This window comes from Copadichromis virginalis, linkage group LG6 (assembly GCF_057382275.1).
Source record: "Copadichromis virginalis isolate Kocher_CV1m ecotype Utaka linkage group LG6, C_Virginalis_male_GT1.1, whole genome shotgun sequence".
In the NCBI taxonomy this organism is placed as follows: domain Eukaryota; kingdom Metazoa; phylum Chordata; class Actinopteri; order Cichliformes; family Cichlidae; genus Copadichromis; species Copadichromis virginalis.
This window is the reverse complement of record NC_140623.1, coordinates 28,740,093-28,758,972: the sequence shown is the minus strand read 5'-3', so window position 1 is coordinate 28,758,972 and position 18,880 is coordinate 28,740,093. Positions and strand designations below refer to the sequence as shown.

The following is an 18,880-nucleotide window of genomic DNA, read 5'->3' as shown; positions in this document are numbered from 1 at the left end:
GCAGCGGAGCTCCAATTTATTCTGAGGTTCAACAGGAGGGACAAACACAAAGGGATGAGAGGAATGGGGAACAGGAGGCAACGGTGTTTTACTTTAAGATTTATTTCTTTTACATTCCATCTCTCCACTCCTCTACTCCCTTTCTGTTACTAGAGCACTAGAGGATTTCCTCTCCTCTCCATCTCCTCTGTTTGACCACTGAACTAAAGTCATTTTCATGGCTTATAAATTTTATAGAGAAATTTGTCACTAATGACATCTGCAGCAGAGAATGCCTGGTTTTCCCCACGGGAAAGGGAAGCAAGGTGAGGAGGGGAGATTGCACAGTTCAAGTGGTAGCCTAGTAATGCTGACTTCGCAAAGGAATGCGTGTGTGTGTGTGTGTGTGTTGTGTGTGTGTGTAGGTGAAAGTTTGCCCCCCTGCTTAGTATGGTCATGCCACTGCAATTGCTAATTAGCATATAATAAATAGTTGAGCAGAGCTTCCATTTAGCGTTGATTTCCATTTCTATGCAAATATTAAAGCAAAAATGTCCATTTTGGCTTAAATTTACCAAATAAACACTTGCTCCTAAGTCAGGGAGAATGACAGGTCCTTAAAGTGCTCGTGTAAAATCTCCAGACAGCTGTAGAGTGGACCTTCTGGTGATATTTTTGCCAACTGTTGCTTCCAAAGTCAATAATGAACTTTTAGTGTCAACAAAGGATGACGTTAAAAAGGCAGAAGGATCCAGGAAACCACTTGTATCAATAATTCCCATCATATTTTTAAATGTTTACCCAGCAGAAAGAAATCTAAATCTAGCTTATCCCTACCCCAGCACTCATCCACTTACCCTTAAGCAAGGCGGAGCCGGTGCAAAATGGGAGTGCCTTCCAAATGAAGGTAGTGAACGTCACCCTGGGGCTCTGCTTCACATGCTGTAAATAAAAAATGCATTTAAAGGGGGAAAAAAGTAACCGAATAAGAAAGAAAGAGAAAGAGTGGGGACAGTGGAACAAACGCTCTCTGTGTTTTCGGCCTAAAGAGCCAAACCAGCTTATATAATCTGCAAAGCATCTAACTTCAAACACCATTTATTTTACTCATCTAACAGTCACCAATCAATGTTGGCCAAATGTATTGTGTTATAAGATGATGGGTTTAAAATCTTTAGTTGACATTGTTGGAAGACAAAGATGACTTTAATTGCAGAGGTTGTGGGATTAGTATGAATCACAGCTATGGAGGAGCGTGAGTTAGCCTTGTGTAAACTCTGTCTTATTGTCTAACACTGACAGCACCAGCCCATCCCCGTCAGCCTCAGGGCCAGCAACGCACAAGACGACCTGCCAGGAGTTATATGAACCCAAAACACTATGGATCTGCTAGTCCCATAGAAACCAAACTCACTAAGTAAACAGACTGGAAGTGATGTTTGACATGAGCAGGGAGAGCCTTTGTTTTGGGAAGATTTGGAGATCTGTCTCGCCTGTTTCCTATGCCTTAGTGGAGTTTGTAGATGTGTGATGCTTCTAGCAAAGGAGACAGGGCTGGGTAATGGCTGGATGTAAAACAACAGAGAGCAAGACTGTGGAGAAAGGTTATTATGCTTGGCTTTGACAGCCAGGTGACAAGGAGCTGTACTATGGTTTCAAACCATTGCACAACTGATTTACAGCTAATACTTGAGAAGGAGCTAAGTCTCAAACAGTTCACACTGTGATTATCAGATCAGACAGTGACGGCGGAAAGAAACATCAGGCACTTGTTTCAATAATCCACGCTTACTTTGTAAGGGAAACATTGCTTCATCAGTCAAACACAATACATTTATACACTATTCCCACTCATGGCCTTTCAATAAAAACTCAACAGCTCTCTTAAGTGAGCCCAGCGATTTTGGTCTTCCTGATACAGGAACTGTAAATCCAGTTAGTTCCAATCATCATCACACTCAGGAGAAATCTTTTGCTATCGTGCCACTACATCCGTTCACACATGGGGCTCCTGAATATGGAGGTCATATGGCTCTGCCAATGTTATCAGTTCAGGTTCCTTAAAGACTTAATGTCTACAAGAAACATACAGAACACATTCACTGTTTAAGCTATCTAAGCAACAGTTCGGTACTGTTGGACTATATTGTGATATCACACAGCAGATTGTTGTCTGGACTCAGCCAAAGTTTATGTAGATACTGCTTTCAGCATTGCATTACTCCTAAAGCTGTCAGCCCCTTATGCTATTAAGACAGCTGCTCTTAGTGGGTATTGTTCAGCTGGGATCTATGGAGACCTGACAGGGCCCAAGAATCTTTATTCATCCTAAAAGGCCTTTCACCACTATAGCGCTGAATAGGACCTGCCAATGTCATCCTCCACCCATGGCATTTTTATGGCATAGCTGACATATACACAACGCACTCTCGTCAGCCCCTCTGTGGCTCAACCCAGGGTCCTTTTATTCCCGCACTGTATATCAGCTGTTGTTTTCCCATAGACACAAACTGAAGGAGATCTTTTCCAGACAACGCCACTTTATCTGGGAATTACGCAAACACTCACTTGGAGACACACATTTTACCGGCGATGGACGCAAAAATAAAGACAGACTGGAAGAGAGAATCTCTCTCATGGAAGCGTGCGCGCTTACACTTGCGCATGCACGCATACCTTCTCACACACGCTTTCTGCTCCACGCACACCGCTCAGACAAAAGATCCTTGATTACTCAGCAAATGGATGCACCACTGATCACAGGGTAGCCCTTTTACAAACTGGTCTATTATGCAGTCTCAGCGTGGGGTGGAAGTGTTGCAGGGGCCTGAGGCAGTGTGGCTTTGGAGGGTGAAAAGCTGTGTGTGTGTGTGTACGTGTGTGTGTGTTGATGTGAAAGTGCGTGCACACCCATCGAGGCTGAGAAGTGCTCCCATGCTGCGCTGCCTAACGAGAGGGCAGGTCAGCCATTAAATGGGCACTAATGCGGGAAATTGGAGGCCATTAGGCCTTTCTTTGTTGTTGTGGTTCTGTGTGGCTAGTTAGACTCTTGAAAAAGGAAAGGCCTTATTAGCCTCCCCATGCAGACAGCGAGTGAATATATGGGCCATTTAGCTCAGCATGCAGCGGGCTGGCCTAGCGCTGCTGTACGCTGCTATAGAGCGTAAGGCCACGTGTACACAAATGAAATGAAATGCATTTAAAATTGTGGGGATTTTTTTTTCAGTTGCATTTGTTTCATTTGTATTTTGTATTTAAACATCAGTAGAAAGAAATATGTTCTGTAACTGTTTTCTCTTCAGTGCAAACATAACTGACTTGAGTATTCGTCCACTTTGACGTAAGTTTAAAGTAAAGCCACAGTTTTAAGACAATTTAAAAAGAAAAATCAGTGATAGTGCCATGTCTGTGTTTTATTTTTGTTCCTTTTTCTTTAAAAAAAAATACAACAGGTAATAAGCTTTATTTGTGATACAGAGTGCAGAGGGGAACTTAACAGGAGAGAACGTAGTTACTGGAATTATTAAAGTATACAACATACAAAATATCAGACACGATGGTTTGTAACTACATTTCTATTAAAGAAGTCTGTTTAATAAAATAAGCCCAAGTTTACCATTAAAGTCAAGAAAATAAAAACTTTATCTTCTTATATTATATTTCTATAACTGACTTTTAATAATATAAATAATAAATAATAATAATAAACTTTATTTATGAAGCACACTTAAAAACCAAGGGTATGCCAAGGTGCTTAACAAGTAACATAGAGAATAGAAGGACGATAATAGAAATAGGACCAAAGCAAGTACTAGGTATGCAAGCAGGTAGCTGTCACTGATACATAGGAAAGCAACAGGTACAGAGCAAACAAGAAATTAAATGAGCATAAAAGTGCATAATATAAAATCATAAAATAAATATTAACTAGAGAGAAAGGCAAGATTGAATAAGTGGGAATCAGATGCACGGAGGTCGAGAGGAAGGGTATTCCACAGTACTGGGGCAGCCAGAGCAAACGCACGGTCACCCCGGGACTTCAGCCGGGATCTGGGTTGGGTCAGAAGTAGTTGAGTGGCAGATCTAAGTGTTCTAGCAGGAGTATGTGGTTTGAGAAGTTCACTAAGATAACTTGGCGCTAATTTATTAATAGTTTTGAATGTAAGGAGTAATATTTTAAATTGAATACGGTACTTTATGGGCAGCCAATGCAAGCTAGCTAGAACAGGAGTAATAGGGCAAAATTTCCTGGTACCAGTCAAGAGGCGGGCTGCTGCATTTTGGACTGTTTGCAGTCTAAGAAGAAGAGAAGAGGGAAGACCGTAGTACAAAGAGTTACAGTAATCCAACCTGGAGGTCACAAAAGCGTGAATAAGCTTCTCCAGGTCCTCATGCGGAACATAATGCCTAGCCTTAGAGATAAGGCGCAGTTGGTGGAAGCTAGATCTCACTACAGCAGACACTTGCTTATCGAGTTTGAGCGAGCTATCCAGCAGTACACCCAAGTTACTGACATAGTCACAAGAAAAGCTAGCAAAGGAACCCAGGGCAGCACAGAGTTGGGCACGAGGGATTTTACTGTTGAACATCACAATCTCAGTCTCTTTAAAACAAGAGAATTACTCAGGAACCATTCTTTGACCTCCCGCGTGCATTCTTGAAAGTAGTGCAGGGACACAGCAAGGTCGTCAGTAAGTTCAAAATAGATCTGTACGTCATCGGGGTAACAGTGGAAGGCGATATTGTATTTTTCAAAAATTACACCTAGATCTGGGAGGAGAGCTGGATAGAGAACTGTATAGTTTTACTCTTTTTGGTAGTATTTACCTCAATCTACTGTAAATCCATAGCTTAATCCTGACCTTCACTCCACTGCTAATAGCATCATGAGGGACTCAAACGTGCCAGTTCTCACAGCTCTTTCAGCTAAGCTACATTTTATCACACAGCGACAGAACTGGTATCATGCTCTCCGTACTCGCGCCCTGAGTTGCAAAATTTACACTAAAAAACATTAAAACTAAAAACCATATATGTTAAATGATGGAATAAAGAAAGGACATAAATAAACAGGTTGACTGAAAAGGGGTCTGACAAGAAGGTTACGGCTGCTTGACAGCAAATGGAATCTGTCCACTGGAAATCAGTCCACGCTGCATTTTTAATCTGCCTTTGATAAAACTGCAGGACTGATGAATATTCTGTATGACCTGATCTCAATTAGTCAAGTCTCCTCAAGTTAAGCCTGCAAGTAGCAGCAGCAACAGCAGCACACTGATCTCTTCCCATCCCTCTGTCCGCCTTATTTTTTCTTTTCTCAGGCACTTTCTTTCACTTCTCATCTATATATATTTTTTCCTTTTTGAAAAAAATTCTTTCACCCTTAGTACATGCAGTGTATGAGGCAAAGTGCTTGTTAAAAATACTGAAACTGGGCCTCCTTTGGGGACGGCAGAGATCCAGAGTTTAGTTAGGGGTTATTAGAGACACAGTGAAGAGGGCCAGAGGGCTCACAGGGGGCTAAAGTGCTGCGGCTAATTGGCTGCAATAAAGGAATTAAATTAGCCTGATATAATCTCTGCAGCGGGCGCCTCACTCTCCCATCCATAACTTCTTCCCACTCGCCTGCACGAACGCTCCATCACCCTAGTTCCATGGCATTCCCAGGGTGCTTCACACCATACATGAACATCAAACAGGTCCACACACACAAAACCATCAACTCCGTCACACATTGCACCCTTCCTTTTCATTATTAGTGCTTCCTCTCATTTAGAGAGGAGATTCTTTCTGATTTTTTTCCCAACACCTCACCCTGTAGAGATTTGCAACTCCGTGTTGCAGTGAGAAGTGTTTTGGATCATTTTCTATTTGTCATAATGGACTTTTTATCCCAGTTTTAAAACCTCAATATGAAACATAGTTGATTTCTCTTCTCTTCAGAATAGATGAAAGAATAGAATTTTCTGGTAATTTCAGAAAGAAAACCAAAAGAAAACGACAGACTTCTCATGCGTACAAGAACATAATTTACAGGTTAATACCAATATGTGTAGAAACATGTGTTTATTTTTTCAAAAAAACCCTAACCCTATTGTGGCATCATCTAAAATAATAAATATTCTTTATGGCATGATTGTTTCTGTATCCAAAGAGAACTTCAAACGCTGAGTTTAGTATGTCTGTCATCTTGGTGCCTTAAAACACTCTCATTTAATTCTGTTTTTATTTAGTAATTCTTGCCTTTACCGTGCCCGTGCCTGGATCAACAGGCACAAGATAAAAGTGAGAACTGATGTAATGCATAGAAAACTAAATAAACACTTGAACCAGATACTGAAAACAGGATACAATTAAAGTGATTGTGTGGAAACATCTTTATAAGCTTACATGTAACCAGCAGTATTTGTAGTACGTGTTGGCTGCAGATTAAATGTAAATATTTCTGTGACTGCACATCACACATTGTTTTGTTAAACACTTATTATAGTGGGGTTTTTTTAAAGTGAAATTCTTTCATTGTTTTGGGAGAAACAGCGGCTGTCGGTGGATCAGCGATGGGTGATTCACTCTTCATAGGAAAATTCCACCATCAGGAAATTTTCATTTGTCTCCACACAAACACGGGTGGTGCTAGAGTTACCTGTCACTAACCTAATGCCTTTAAATCACACTTTGTTGCAGCAATACAAACCAGGATTCAATTCAGCTGCAAAACAATTGTGACGTCCGTGCTGAAATCCCAGACGCCGCAGCATAATAGCAGCATTGTTTTTCTTTTGACATATTTCTATAAGCACAAGGATGCCAAGTGTCATCCTTCAGCTTACAGTAACATTTTTGCGGCTGCTGTCTGTTAACAGTCAGTACAGCCATACGCATGCCTGAGCTCATTCACCTCCACTTACTTAAACTACATTTACTCAAATATACATGTAATATTTACATGTAATATTTACATGTAAACGACGAATATTTCCCATTCAATTATTATCTCTACTCTGCTGCAGTTTAGAGTTGTATTATTCTTTTAACTCTACTACATCTTTGATGGTTTTGCAGTTATGTTACAAATTAAGCAACATATTATTTAATACACGGAACCATATCTGATATAGCTCTGCCCGCTGCCCCAGTAAATCCCGTATTCATTAATGCATCTCTAAGCAAATTTAAGGGTAAATGCTTTCTGCCATAATAACCTGACCTCCACATTAAGACATATTGTATTTCTCAAAAAGAAAAAAAGCAGTACTTATACATACTAACATACTATATACTAACTTATTATACATCTTATTATCCTTTAGTCCATCAAAAACATATTACGGCTAAATACGGATATCCAGGTAGAATAGCATTGATTATATTAAACTAGGACACCATGTGGCTGTATTTGATTTCGGTGACATACGTGACAAGCAGTGACCCTGCCAAGCTTTTGTAGCTTGTGTGTTATAAGGGTGAAGGAGCAGGCAAACACTGTGGATCCAGAAATAGCATGGTTCTATATATGTGTATGTTTTAAGTTTGCGAGAGAAAATTGTGCATTACATGCTGCCATCATAGAGATTAATGCACACTACGGTGCAGGGCTTGTAGCACGTTATTTGAGGTCCTTAATATTTTCAGTGATAAGTTTTTGTGAACTTTAGGCTTTCTTTCCTTAAACGTTTTCACACCAAAGTCAAAGAGAGAGTATAAAGGTCAGTATTTTTCCGTTCTGTCTTAGGGGTGGGTTAGAAGTTAATCTGATTACTTTTGGGTCATCCATAGGATTAAAAGTAAACTGTTCATGTGTGGACTCCCCTTGGTGTTTGTTTGAGAGTGGGGCAAAGAATAGCAGACCTCCGGCTGCTCCCCTGCTTGCATGCGGTGGTGTTGGGTTTTGCTTTGCTGAATTTGTTTAGGGTAAGAATTGGGTGAGAGAAGGAGCGAGTAGGCTGGAATAATTTTAGACCAGTGGGAATGATGGCCATATATAGATATCTATATATATGTGATGTGTGGATGGGACATTAGAAATCTATATAAATATTGTTCAAAAAAGTATAATCAGTGTTTCCTTTTCACAGTTTTCTTAGTCGCTTATTCTTCCTAATGTGTCTTTACAGTTGTGGTAATGAGCAGCCGGCAGCTTTAGTCAATTTGGAGTAAAAGTGGCAGAAATCACTTGCTTGAGTGTCTCTTTACAACAAATCATTGCTGTGACCAACATTGCTCAATTACCAGGCTTATCGTGAGTATGATGAGCTTAACCTCAACCTCCAGCTCTGTTGCTTGAAATTTCCCTCTAATTAGCAGCAGGAAGGCTGTCTAAGTACTTCTATGAGACTGAGGTCAGTTGATGGAGGCTGGGAACCACTCAGAGAAACTAATTAGCCAACTTTCCAAAACACACACAGACAGTGGAAGTGCAGGAAACAGCAGCATCGAATAAACAAATCAATTTTCTGCTAAATTCTACAGTTGAAGGTTAAAAGTTTGTAAGAGATGCAACAATTAAATGCAGCATTTTGTCATTTCAAATAGTCATGGCTCACTCTACGGGAGGTGTTGAAAGGCTGTAGGTAAGCTTAGCTTCATCCAGCTAAATCTGTTACACTTGTTTAAAAGGTATCACTTCACACTTCTTTTTACTGCTCACCTGGGGGCGGTTACAGGCGACTACAGACTTGCTATCCAGACTGAAGCAATTAGCTTGATTGAAAACAGACCAAATTTGTTCTATAAGGTAAAAGTAGTATTTACTAACACTGCTTATTAAAAAGAACAAAACAATACAATTTTTTATTTGTGTTAGATATTGTCCAAATCACTACTAGAGGCATAAAATTGGCTTTTTTCCTGTGTGTATAAAAACTCTGATGGCTAAATAACAGACATAACTTTGCAGGACTCCTGATAAACTCATGCCAGGCAGCAATTTTTAGCTTGTCTATGCTTTAATTTGAACAAAGCCTTGTTGATATAATTTTGAAAACAGTAAGTGCAGATCAACCACTTTTTCTAAGTTGAGGGTCATTGAAGAAGCGATGTGAACATGCTTACATCAGTCCCAGAGAGTATGAAGGTTTAGATGGGCATTCATCTGAGATAATCTCTTATGAAGTATGCTCTCTGGTACAAAATTGAAAATTCTCTGGGGGGGCTGTGTTCAGAAAGGGTGTGAAACTATTTTTGTAGTGTAACAAAAGCATGTCTGCAGGTCAGAGGCTGCACACTGCTCCTCCACTAGTTTCCCCCCTCTCTGTGGTGATCTCTTTTACCTTCAGGCATGCTCAGAGATAGCTTTCACCAACTATGGCTTGACGCTGGAGACACTAAAAAGACTGAGCCTACCCCCTGGCATTCAGAGTCTGGATTGATTGGCTCAAGGATTTCAACACAGAGATCATTTGAGAGATTTCAAAAAAAAGCCTATAATCTAATCCATTGTGTATTTATATGTTGTAGCTAACAAAACATTTTGTCATAAAAGGTCTTTGAATGGATGCTTTATGCATTTTTATCTCTCAACACGTTTTCATCACAACATTTCAGCATAGACACCCAGTACTGGGTTGGTTCTAGCTGTGGACGAGAATCAAGACATGAACAGGTGTAAATCAAGCTCAAGACAATAATAAAACATTATGTCTGGGACACAAATATAGTTCTCAATAAGATAAGTAAGACTGGAGAACTCTGGAGCAAAGACTACTGAAACAGAGTTAAGAAAATATCTTTAATTGCTATTGAATGTCTTGGAAATATTACCATCTTCTAGTATTGTGATAATTCTTCTTCTTCTTTTTTTTTTAGATTACTTTTAAAATGGGATCAATGTGAGTAAGTCTTATGACAAAAATGATAAAGCAGGGATGGTCAACAAGCAAAAAAAAGCATGACTAATTAAACCGCTGCCATCCTGGAAGCAAAGCCACCAATAGTCACTACTGATAAGACACTAAGATATGTATGTGTGTGTTTTAGATATTGTAATTAGGTCCTTGGAGTGGAGAGAAGAAGTCTCAGAGGTCCCAGATATGTTCAGAAAAAAAAATAAAAATTCAGAGATGTACACGCACTGAGCATACCAGTGAGAAATCTGGTTGAGGGAAGCCGAGGGAAGTAAGCCCTCAACCTTCCTCCGTTATGACAGGTAGATGATAGAGCGAGCTGTCAGTGCCGAAACACGCGGATGGATGAATCAACTGTGGGACATAGTTGGATCCAGATAACCCCCTTTAGGTACACACACACTGTACCGTGTAGAACCGCACACAGTCGTGCCACAAACTGTATCAGAAGTGCTGCAGTTAATAATGCATGAATGTGTCTGTGGTGGAGGAGGACTGGTGTCTCGGACGGCCGGCCCTAATGAAGTTGGGCATGTCTGCCTCACTCTGCTGCCAGAAAGTCATGAATAAACATTAGCCAGCTAATTAAACTCAGCACTGGCAACTGTACTCATCAGTAAACAAGAGGCAGAGAGGGGTCTCGCACATACTTGCAGGGGATTTGCATGTAATAGAGAAATGGTAATACAAGCCTTTCACTTTCTAACTAGTACAGTATGGACTCTGGAGAGGACCTTTAGCAAAGGAAAAAAGCTGTGCAGAATATTTGATCAAGTGAGGTAGACTAACCCTGATCCTGACAAATAGATTAAAAAAACATTCTTAATACACAAAATATACTGACACATTAATAATAATGAAAATGGAAACTGTGCATTAGATATGATGTATTGATGTGTTCAGTAAAACATCTAATTGCATTAATTTAAACTGTTTGCATTCTGTTGTGTTTCCCCCACAGCCTGCAACTGCAACCTTCACGCCCGAAGGTGTCGTTTCAACATGGAGCTCTACAAACTGTCGGGGAGGAAGAGCGGAGGAGTCTGCCTCAACTGTCGCCACAACACGGCAGGTCGCCACTGCCACTATTGCAAGGAGGGCTACTACAGAGACCTGTCGAAGCCCATCTCACACAGAAAAGCCTGCAAAGGTACAGGGCTCTGTTTGTCTTCTCTTTTGTAAGTGACCGGGGCTCGGATTGATCCATTTCACTCAAGAGTCCCTCGGCTTTCATACGGCGTATACTGAACATACAAGCCAATGTTAACATTATGATGTGCGCTGCTTTTTTCAAGAGTGGATTTTATATAAAGGCAGGAACAAGAGGATTTGTGGTCTTCACATTCCTAAGCCTGTCTCACCCTCATCTTCCTCTGTCAGCGAAGATGAGTTGGGGGTCTTTTGGGATTGTGGAGGTCGCGACGGTGGTGGTGGTATGGGCGGGTCGGGCTGGGTGTTCCCTCGTCGACGCTGAGTTATTTGGCTTAGTTGGCGCTGGGGTGAGGGGATGACAGGACAAGAAAAACAAACAGAGCTGAGGTGTGAAGTGATCCTCGGTGCGAGTCAAAGACTAATGAGAACCCAGGGAGGCTGGTTCAAGGGCTGCAAAACGAATTGAAAAGAGAGCAGGAAACAAAGCAAAAAAGTCAAGACCAGAAGGATGGCAGGAGAATGAAAGATGGGAGGGAGGGAGGACTGATGGGTTAGAAGAAGAGGACGAGAGGAAGGGGACACACCCCTACGCAGGTGTGCTCACTACTCACTGCTGGATGAATCGCATGCCATTGGCCCTCACCGTAGCTAATAAGGGTCAAAGACAGAGAGGTGGTGGAGGCGGAGAAAGAAGTGACGGTGACTGAAAAGAGAGAGAGTATGTTTTCTCACTTCTGCTATAGCTGCAGGGAAAGATAACAGGAACTGAATCCCTGTGCAAACAGGCCCAGAGACACCTCAGATTTACTCTGTATGGATAAAGCATCTACACTGATGCAAGCATACCTGTTGGACGGTTTCAGAGCGCTCTAAAAGCGAGCGAAGACTGCAGACAGTTTGAGCCAGAGTTTTCTTATATCATTCAACAGGAATTTAAAAAAAGTAACCACCCATTTGTTAGTTTAAGAGGGAGCATGTCTATAAAGCATCAAACATCTTTAAAAAACATGTTTAGATGAAACAATGGCGTGTTAAGTTGTGTTGTAGTCAGCTGCACACATTACGAACGCAAACGACACCACTGATGAAAGATATTTGTCCTCAGCGTCTGCTCGTTTCTCCGTATTGACCATAAAACCTTGGAGAACGTGCACTTTTCCGTGTTGACATGCTTCATGCTGCTGCAACGAAAACATTTACTGACCTAATGCAAAAGAACGTCACAGATGTTTCACTCAGTCACATTAAATTCCTGTCATTCAGCAACCGCATCGAGCACATTTTCTTCCCCGCGCAAAGACAAATTAATAACAAAGAGCTCTAGAAATGTTGGAAGTAATTCCCCGCCTCGAGTCACTCGTGACCAATATTCCTCAAGTGATTTTAACACCTTCCATGGCTTCGGGCCCATTCTCCAGTCGGCCAGGAATGCAAACACGCATTCATCACGACAGGACGTTTTGTGTCGTTTAACCCCAATCTACTGCTGTGTCTACCAGGCTGGCTTATTCGGGAGATTTCACCTCTTTTTTTGTTGATTTTACATCTCTTCTCGTGTGTCTAAGACTTGATTCTTTCAGCATCTCATAACTCACATTCATTGGTGCTAGTTCCTCACACTGGAAAACTAGTTTCCTCGTGGTCCTGCTGTGCAAATATAAAATGTAAACCCACTCTTATAATTTATAGTAGAGGCAGCATTAGCTACAGATAGTAGTGCGATCTTTCCTATTTTACCATATTTGCTAAAACCATAAACTATATCAATGTTTCATATGATTACAGATAACTTTTATTACTTTTTAATTTCTTGCACTGGTGATTTCTCCGTGTGCTCAGGTGCCGCTTATATGAGAAATTATATGTGTTTGGCTGGAAAAAAAAGGATAAAACACGAAAATGATGTTGTAGTTACCATCCTGGTAAAGTTAAAGCAATATGAGTATTAAAAAAACAAATCCCCAGTTAATGTCACAATAAAAGGTTGGGTTATTTTATTTTATTTTTTTACCATCAATAGCAAGCGCTTTAGCTGAAAGAGAAAAAAATAATCTGTTTTCACTGATGTGGAAATGTGTTCTCATACAATGATGACTAATTTGATGTTGCGAAACTTTGGATAAATGAGTCATGAAGTTAAGTCAAAACAGCGAGTCAAAAGCTGTGAAAAATGCACGTAGTGTGGACCTCTGACATCTGGAGTAAAGTGATGTATAGCATGTGCATCTGGGTATGTGGGGCTGGCTCTGCATTCTGTAGCCGAGTAAAGCTTTCCTGATAACTAGTGATTCGGATTCAGAGAAACTCTGCTCCCCCCATCTTCACCTGTGTCTTCTGCTTCTATAGACTCTGTGCACCTTCTCTTCCTGTTTAACTGTACATTAGAAACCCTTTTATATTTAAATTCTATATTAAATAAATGAATGAACTGACTAAATCAGTTCTAATAACAGAAGATGAAATGTGAGACGCTGTTCTCAGTTTGTCAAAAGAATTTCCTGCTTTTGTCAGTTTGATTTTATTGCATGACCTCAATTCCAAAAGAGTTTGAATACTTTGTAAAATATAATATTAGAATGCAGTGACTTGTTAAAGTCTTTAACCCTGGCAAACTTTGTCTATTTAAGATCCTCTTTTATACCCAGTCATGTTACCAACCAGTTAACCTAATTAGAAATGTCCTTCCATCTGTTTCTTCCTAAAAAAAAACAACAACAACATTTTACTTTTATTCCCAGTCCCAACTTTTCGAGATGTATTGTTACCATTAAATTCAAAATGAGTCGATATTTTTCATGAAAAAGTAAAATGTCTCAATTTTAGGTCAAAACATTCTGTTGTTGTTGTTGTTGTTTTTTTTGTTTTTTTTTTAAATTTACATTTTACACAGCATCCCAACATTTTTGGACTTGGATTTGTAATTGAATATCTTTGTATTTTGAAACAAAACAAGCAGTCTGCAACCTCCCTCCAAACTAAGAATGATGGAAAGAACATTTTTCACTTTATTGGCGTTTCAAAAAGCACCTTAATTCCATTCAGTTTTATTTATATCTTAATTATGAATGATTAATTGAAAAAAAGTCATTAAAGGATTAACCGATCATGGAATTATTATTATTTATATTAATTACCAGTCAAATCAGCATTAGTGTTGTCATGCACGCACTTATTTCATGCAAAACCCAACACTGTGATAAATGAAGTCTGCGAAACCGCTGAACAATTAAATCATATGATCTATAATAATGTTATTGTTACAGGATAATGACAGTCCCAGAGGCTCATAGCAGGAGTGGAGTCATGTCATATACTCATTACATCAGTGTTCTGAAACTAGTGAATACTAAATCATCTCGCCCACACTAGGGATTGATTTCTTCTCGGCTCCTTCACGTGCACCGCTGCCTCTCACCGAAGTGACGTGTAAACAGATTTCATCATTGTTTATAAAACTGTCAACTTACCCAAACGGTTTTGTTCAATTTGATCCATGAAATTTGCCAGGGTTTATGCACCTCCCACCTCTCCCAGCATAGTGTAATTACAAGCAAACACTGTCCAAGTTCTACAGAGGTATTTGGTTACATCAAATTAGACTTATAATAAGGGGATCTGTGGTAATTACCCCAAGCTGACAAACGATACGAAGCATGAACTCGTTCTTTTGCCAATTAAAACATTTTTTTTCCAAACTATATTTGGAAACTTACTCATGAAGACTTTAAAGATATGTGTCACTGTGTTACATGCCCTCTTTGTCTGTCGCTCTCTCTTTGCTAATGAACTTTGCAAAGTTACCGCACTCCGCTTTTCCCCCCTCTCTCAGACACCTTCGTATGCTTTCAAAGTTCTGCCCTGCCAAATTCTCTCAGGTTTACCACATCATAACTCAAGATAATTCAATGGAACTCAAACCGCAGAACTAATTTCTGTCTGCTCCTCAAGCAGCGTAGGCTCTGCACCGAAGTGACAGCAATTAAGCGGTCTGGTTATTTATTGAACTCAAAGAGAGAGAGCCCTTTGCCGTGTGGCCTTTGGAAAAGAATGAGTGCTGCAGGAGCACGGGCATGTCGAGGAGAACTCCAGTTTGCTTTTATATGTGTAATACAATCCTCTCAGAAAGCAGCCCGTTTCCATAGGAGGTCATCTGGAGTGAAAAAAAGGGCAGAGGCACATCTATTACAAAGTTAGCCCTGCCTGGTGGCCACATACACAGGCTGAAATTTATTACTTTACCCCTCATTGAGAAAGAGTGTAAACTCAGAAGGATTTTCAGTCAGCTCTTGTTTGTATCTTTAACCCTTTGATGCCTCTAAATAACACATACTGAGTGTATTTCAGTTTAGCTTAAAGGGATAATGATCAGATTTGAAAAGACGACAAGAAGCAGCAGTCTGTGTGGTCTTTGATGCTTTAATAAAGATAATACATAAAACTCTATGGCAATATGTCTGTTTAAAGTTTAAGTAGCTGATCCATTTTTTTTATTTATGACTTCTATACTTATTTCAAAAGTTAGTCCTGTCTTTTAAAATTATGTTATACAGTAGCAGAATATGGTTACATTTTGTTTCCAGGCTCCGAGTGCTTCACTACCCTCAAAATATGTCATATAGAGAACCTGGGGACTAATGTGTAGCCTATAGGTGAGTTGTGAAGGGTGGAGGGGTCAAAATAGCTAGCAGCAATGCCTTGCTACCATGGAAATTTGGCATTTAACATACACCAGCTTGAGGGTGTGTTTAGCAATACAGTGTTTGGAGAGTAAGGCATGTCTTATGTTTGTCAAGCAGTGCAGAGTGAGTGAACTGTCCAATCTAGTTCACAAGCTTTGCTCTGTGGGCTAAATACTACAATATCTAAAGAAATACAAGAGAAGTCCACAGCAAATAAAAAAAGACCTGCTCTTGATTAGTTCTCCTCATAGAACATCAAAACATGTACCAAATTAATCTCGAGCTTGGCACTGGTTCTGCGATGGATGGATTAAGTTCAAACCTTCAGAGCCTTTAAATGTGAACATCAACCATCATGTAATTACATTGGTCAGTTGGATGATGAGGAACATATTCTGCGTACAGGGGACAATTAGGCTTTGACGGAGGGATAGTCTGTTTCAATCAGAATAGCACCCTTCGACCCTCCTTCCTTCGCATATGTCTTCGATTGATACAGTTGAATTTTTTCTCATTGACCACACATAAAAATGTTTTCTACGAGGGTTTTGAAAAATATTGCTTTTCATTACTTCGCTTTTAACTTTTAAAAATTTATTTTTTATTCTTTACAGGGGTGTGCTGATATCAATTAGCAGAACACACATGTCTTTAATGTGTTGCGCATTAAACATCATTCACAAAATAAGCTCTTGAAGAACATTTTCGGCTCTCGCGGTGGCCAAAACACGACTCCTCGGGCCATTGCAGCCCTATTATTCTCCTCAATAAAACATTAAAAAATACAAGAAGCAAGAATGCACCCTCTATTAGGTACGCATGCCATTTAGAAGGCTGTTTATAGTAAAACAACTGAATAACACACATCTTTCTTTTGCTCTTCAAAAATACTTGTGGAGCAGAAACCTAATTATAATAGAACACAGACTCAGGAAGCTTGGCTTTAATCCAGGGCCAACAAATTATTCTTACTGGCACAGTGTGCACAAACCCAATGAGGGAGTGGAGTTCAGACTTCAAACACCAGCTTTATGGTAAACGATAGGCAGAACTCAAAATTCTTGCATTGTGCAATCTCAGACTTGGGCCCGACCGCTTGCCTTTGAAAAAGTCTTCTTCCCTCTTCATTAACTGCGGACGTTTTTCATTCTTTAAAACGCAACTCCCAGCGGCAAAGGCTCCCTTTAGTGTCAGGAATTCCTTTTTCATCTAGACACATGGCAGTAATGCATAGCTAACCCCCCAGGTTACAGGTTTTCTGTTATTAGAAAATGGTCGCAGGTTCTCTTATAAACATAATCCAGGTCTTATTTTAGATGTCTCTCAGTTTTTTTCTTTCTTGGAAGTGTTGAGAAAGAAGGGCCTCTTGCCCTCTGGTCCCCATATCTCCCCAAGCCATCTGGAGTATCCCTGAAACACAGCACAAGGCCACTTAACCGTTTAAGTGGACACACACTTAAACCAGAAACTCTCACTTGCACCTCTGGAGTTAGTCAGTCTTCTAGTCGACAGGTGTGTCACTGAGTCGGACAATTTGTCACTGGACAGGATAGCGAGTCAGTCGGCTCTCGAGCTGATGAAGAAGACCAGATGTGGAGGAGAAGGAGGAGGAGGCTGAGTGTTTGCCACCTGTACACCATGTGCCGTGCACCTTGATTTACTAGCAGGCTTGAGGCTCTGAGCTGAAATTATGGGCACACGCTCTTAAAAGCATAACCTGAGCTCTCTGAAGCTCCAAGCAGAAACTCGCTTTGCCTCCTCTGCATCGGACTCCTCTGACGTTCTCGTAAATTTACAGGCATGAAGACGTGCCGGGGCAGCCTGCACAGTCTTTATTGGGCTTCCTGAAACCATGTGTTTGGGTCTATGTGTGTGTGTATTGTTCCTCTGAGGGAACAGCTAAGCAATGAAAGCAGTGACAGATTGGTCTGATAAAGGTACTAATAGGTACACACACAATGAGGGGGGCTTTCTGAGTCTGATAAGAAGGCTCAACAGTCCAAGTACGCTTTCTAGCTCTCTGGCTCTCACACAACACACAAACACACATGCATGCACACACACCAAAAACAGATAAGAGCAGCACAGAAGCTGGAACACAGGAAACAAGCAACAGAGATAAAACAGAGTGTGATACAGAGAAGAGAAGAGGCACCCCACTGACACATAGACCTTATCACAAAAACACTTACTTCAGCTGGAGAACAGAGTTGTCCCGTAGTCGTGTGGCTGATTTTTTGGAATATCTCACAAATCAACAATTGTGTTATTTCCAAGAGTGAGAAGTCAGTTATAAAGAAAACTTTTACAGTTACATTAATGCTTTAGAGCAGTGTTTTCCCCAAGAACAACTGTAACGTAGATCTCCCCGAGAGCTCGTCAGGTATACAACCCATCTCTAAATAAAAACCACATCCCTGCTCATGATCAAAGTAAAGATAAAGAAATCACAAGATCTCAATGCATTGTAACTGACACCACACCATTCAATCTTTTCATATAACCACCCAAAAGAAAAAAAAACATTAGTGGAACTGACCAATCTGTGTGGTTAAAAAAAACCCGACACACATTATTTAACCTGCACCTGTGAAGATTTTAACGGTGACATTTGACACAGTCGGGAAAAAAAATCTTAAGGGAAGGGAGATGAGTGAGCGGAGTTGGCCCGACTCGGAGAGATAGCGCAGCGAGGTTTCCAGGAAATAAGCAGAAAATCGAATCTTTCCACAGTGAAGAATATGGCGCTGTGAGTTTGTTGACAAACTGTGTTTTTGGCTTTGCAGGCGTTTCAAGTAAAAATGTGAAAATGGTGATAGATTAGGTCTGGTCTGGATTAGCTTGTCAAGAATTGCAGTATAAAAGACCTATTAATTCTCTTAACTCCCCCTCCATGTCAGAATCACTACTATTTAGACCAAAAGCAGATGAAAACACAAAATAACCCCTCTAAGACAACCGGTTTGGCTGTGAAATAAATTAATGGTTTGGATTAGAAGGGGAGGGGGGGGGGGGGGCTTTGGAAAATGATTACATTCCTGAAGCATATGTGTTCGATAGACCCCCCAGTGTGGGAGGAAGTATGACAGACGTTTTAGGCTCACCTTCAAAGCCTGAGAATAATCAGAAACAGGCAATTAGGATTATCCTCCATTATTTTATCATTTGGTAAACATGCACAAACTTTCCTCTTCACTTCACGTCTCCAGCTCAAATAGAAATTCAGCC

At 40.4% G+C, this 18,880-nt stretch overlaps 1 protein-coding gene across 1 annotated transcript in view; it reads left to right on the top strand.

Moving 5' to 3' along the window:
- ntn1a (netrin 1a) overlaps window positions 1-18,880 on the top strand; it is a 58,301-nt gene that overhangs the window by 20,436 nt on the left and 18,985 nt on the right. The window contains exon 3 of the mRNA XM_085459712.1: window positions 10,783-10,971. Within this exon, the coding sequence (XP_085315838.1) occupies window positions 10,783-10,971 (189 nt within the window). The remainder of the gene's footprint in view (window positions 1-10,782; window positions 10,972-18,880) is intronic.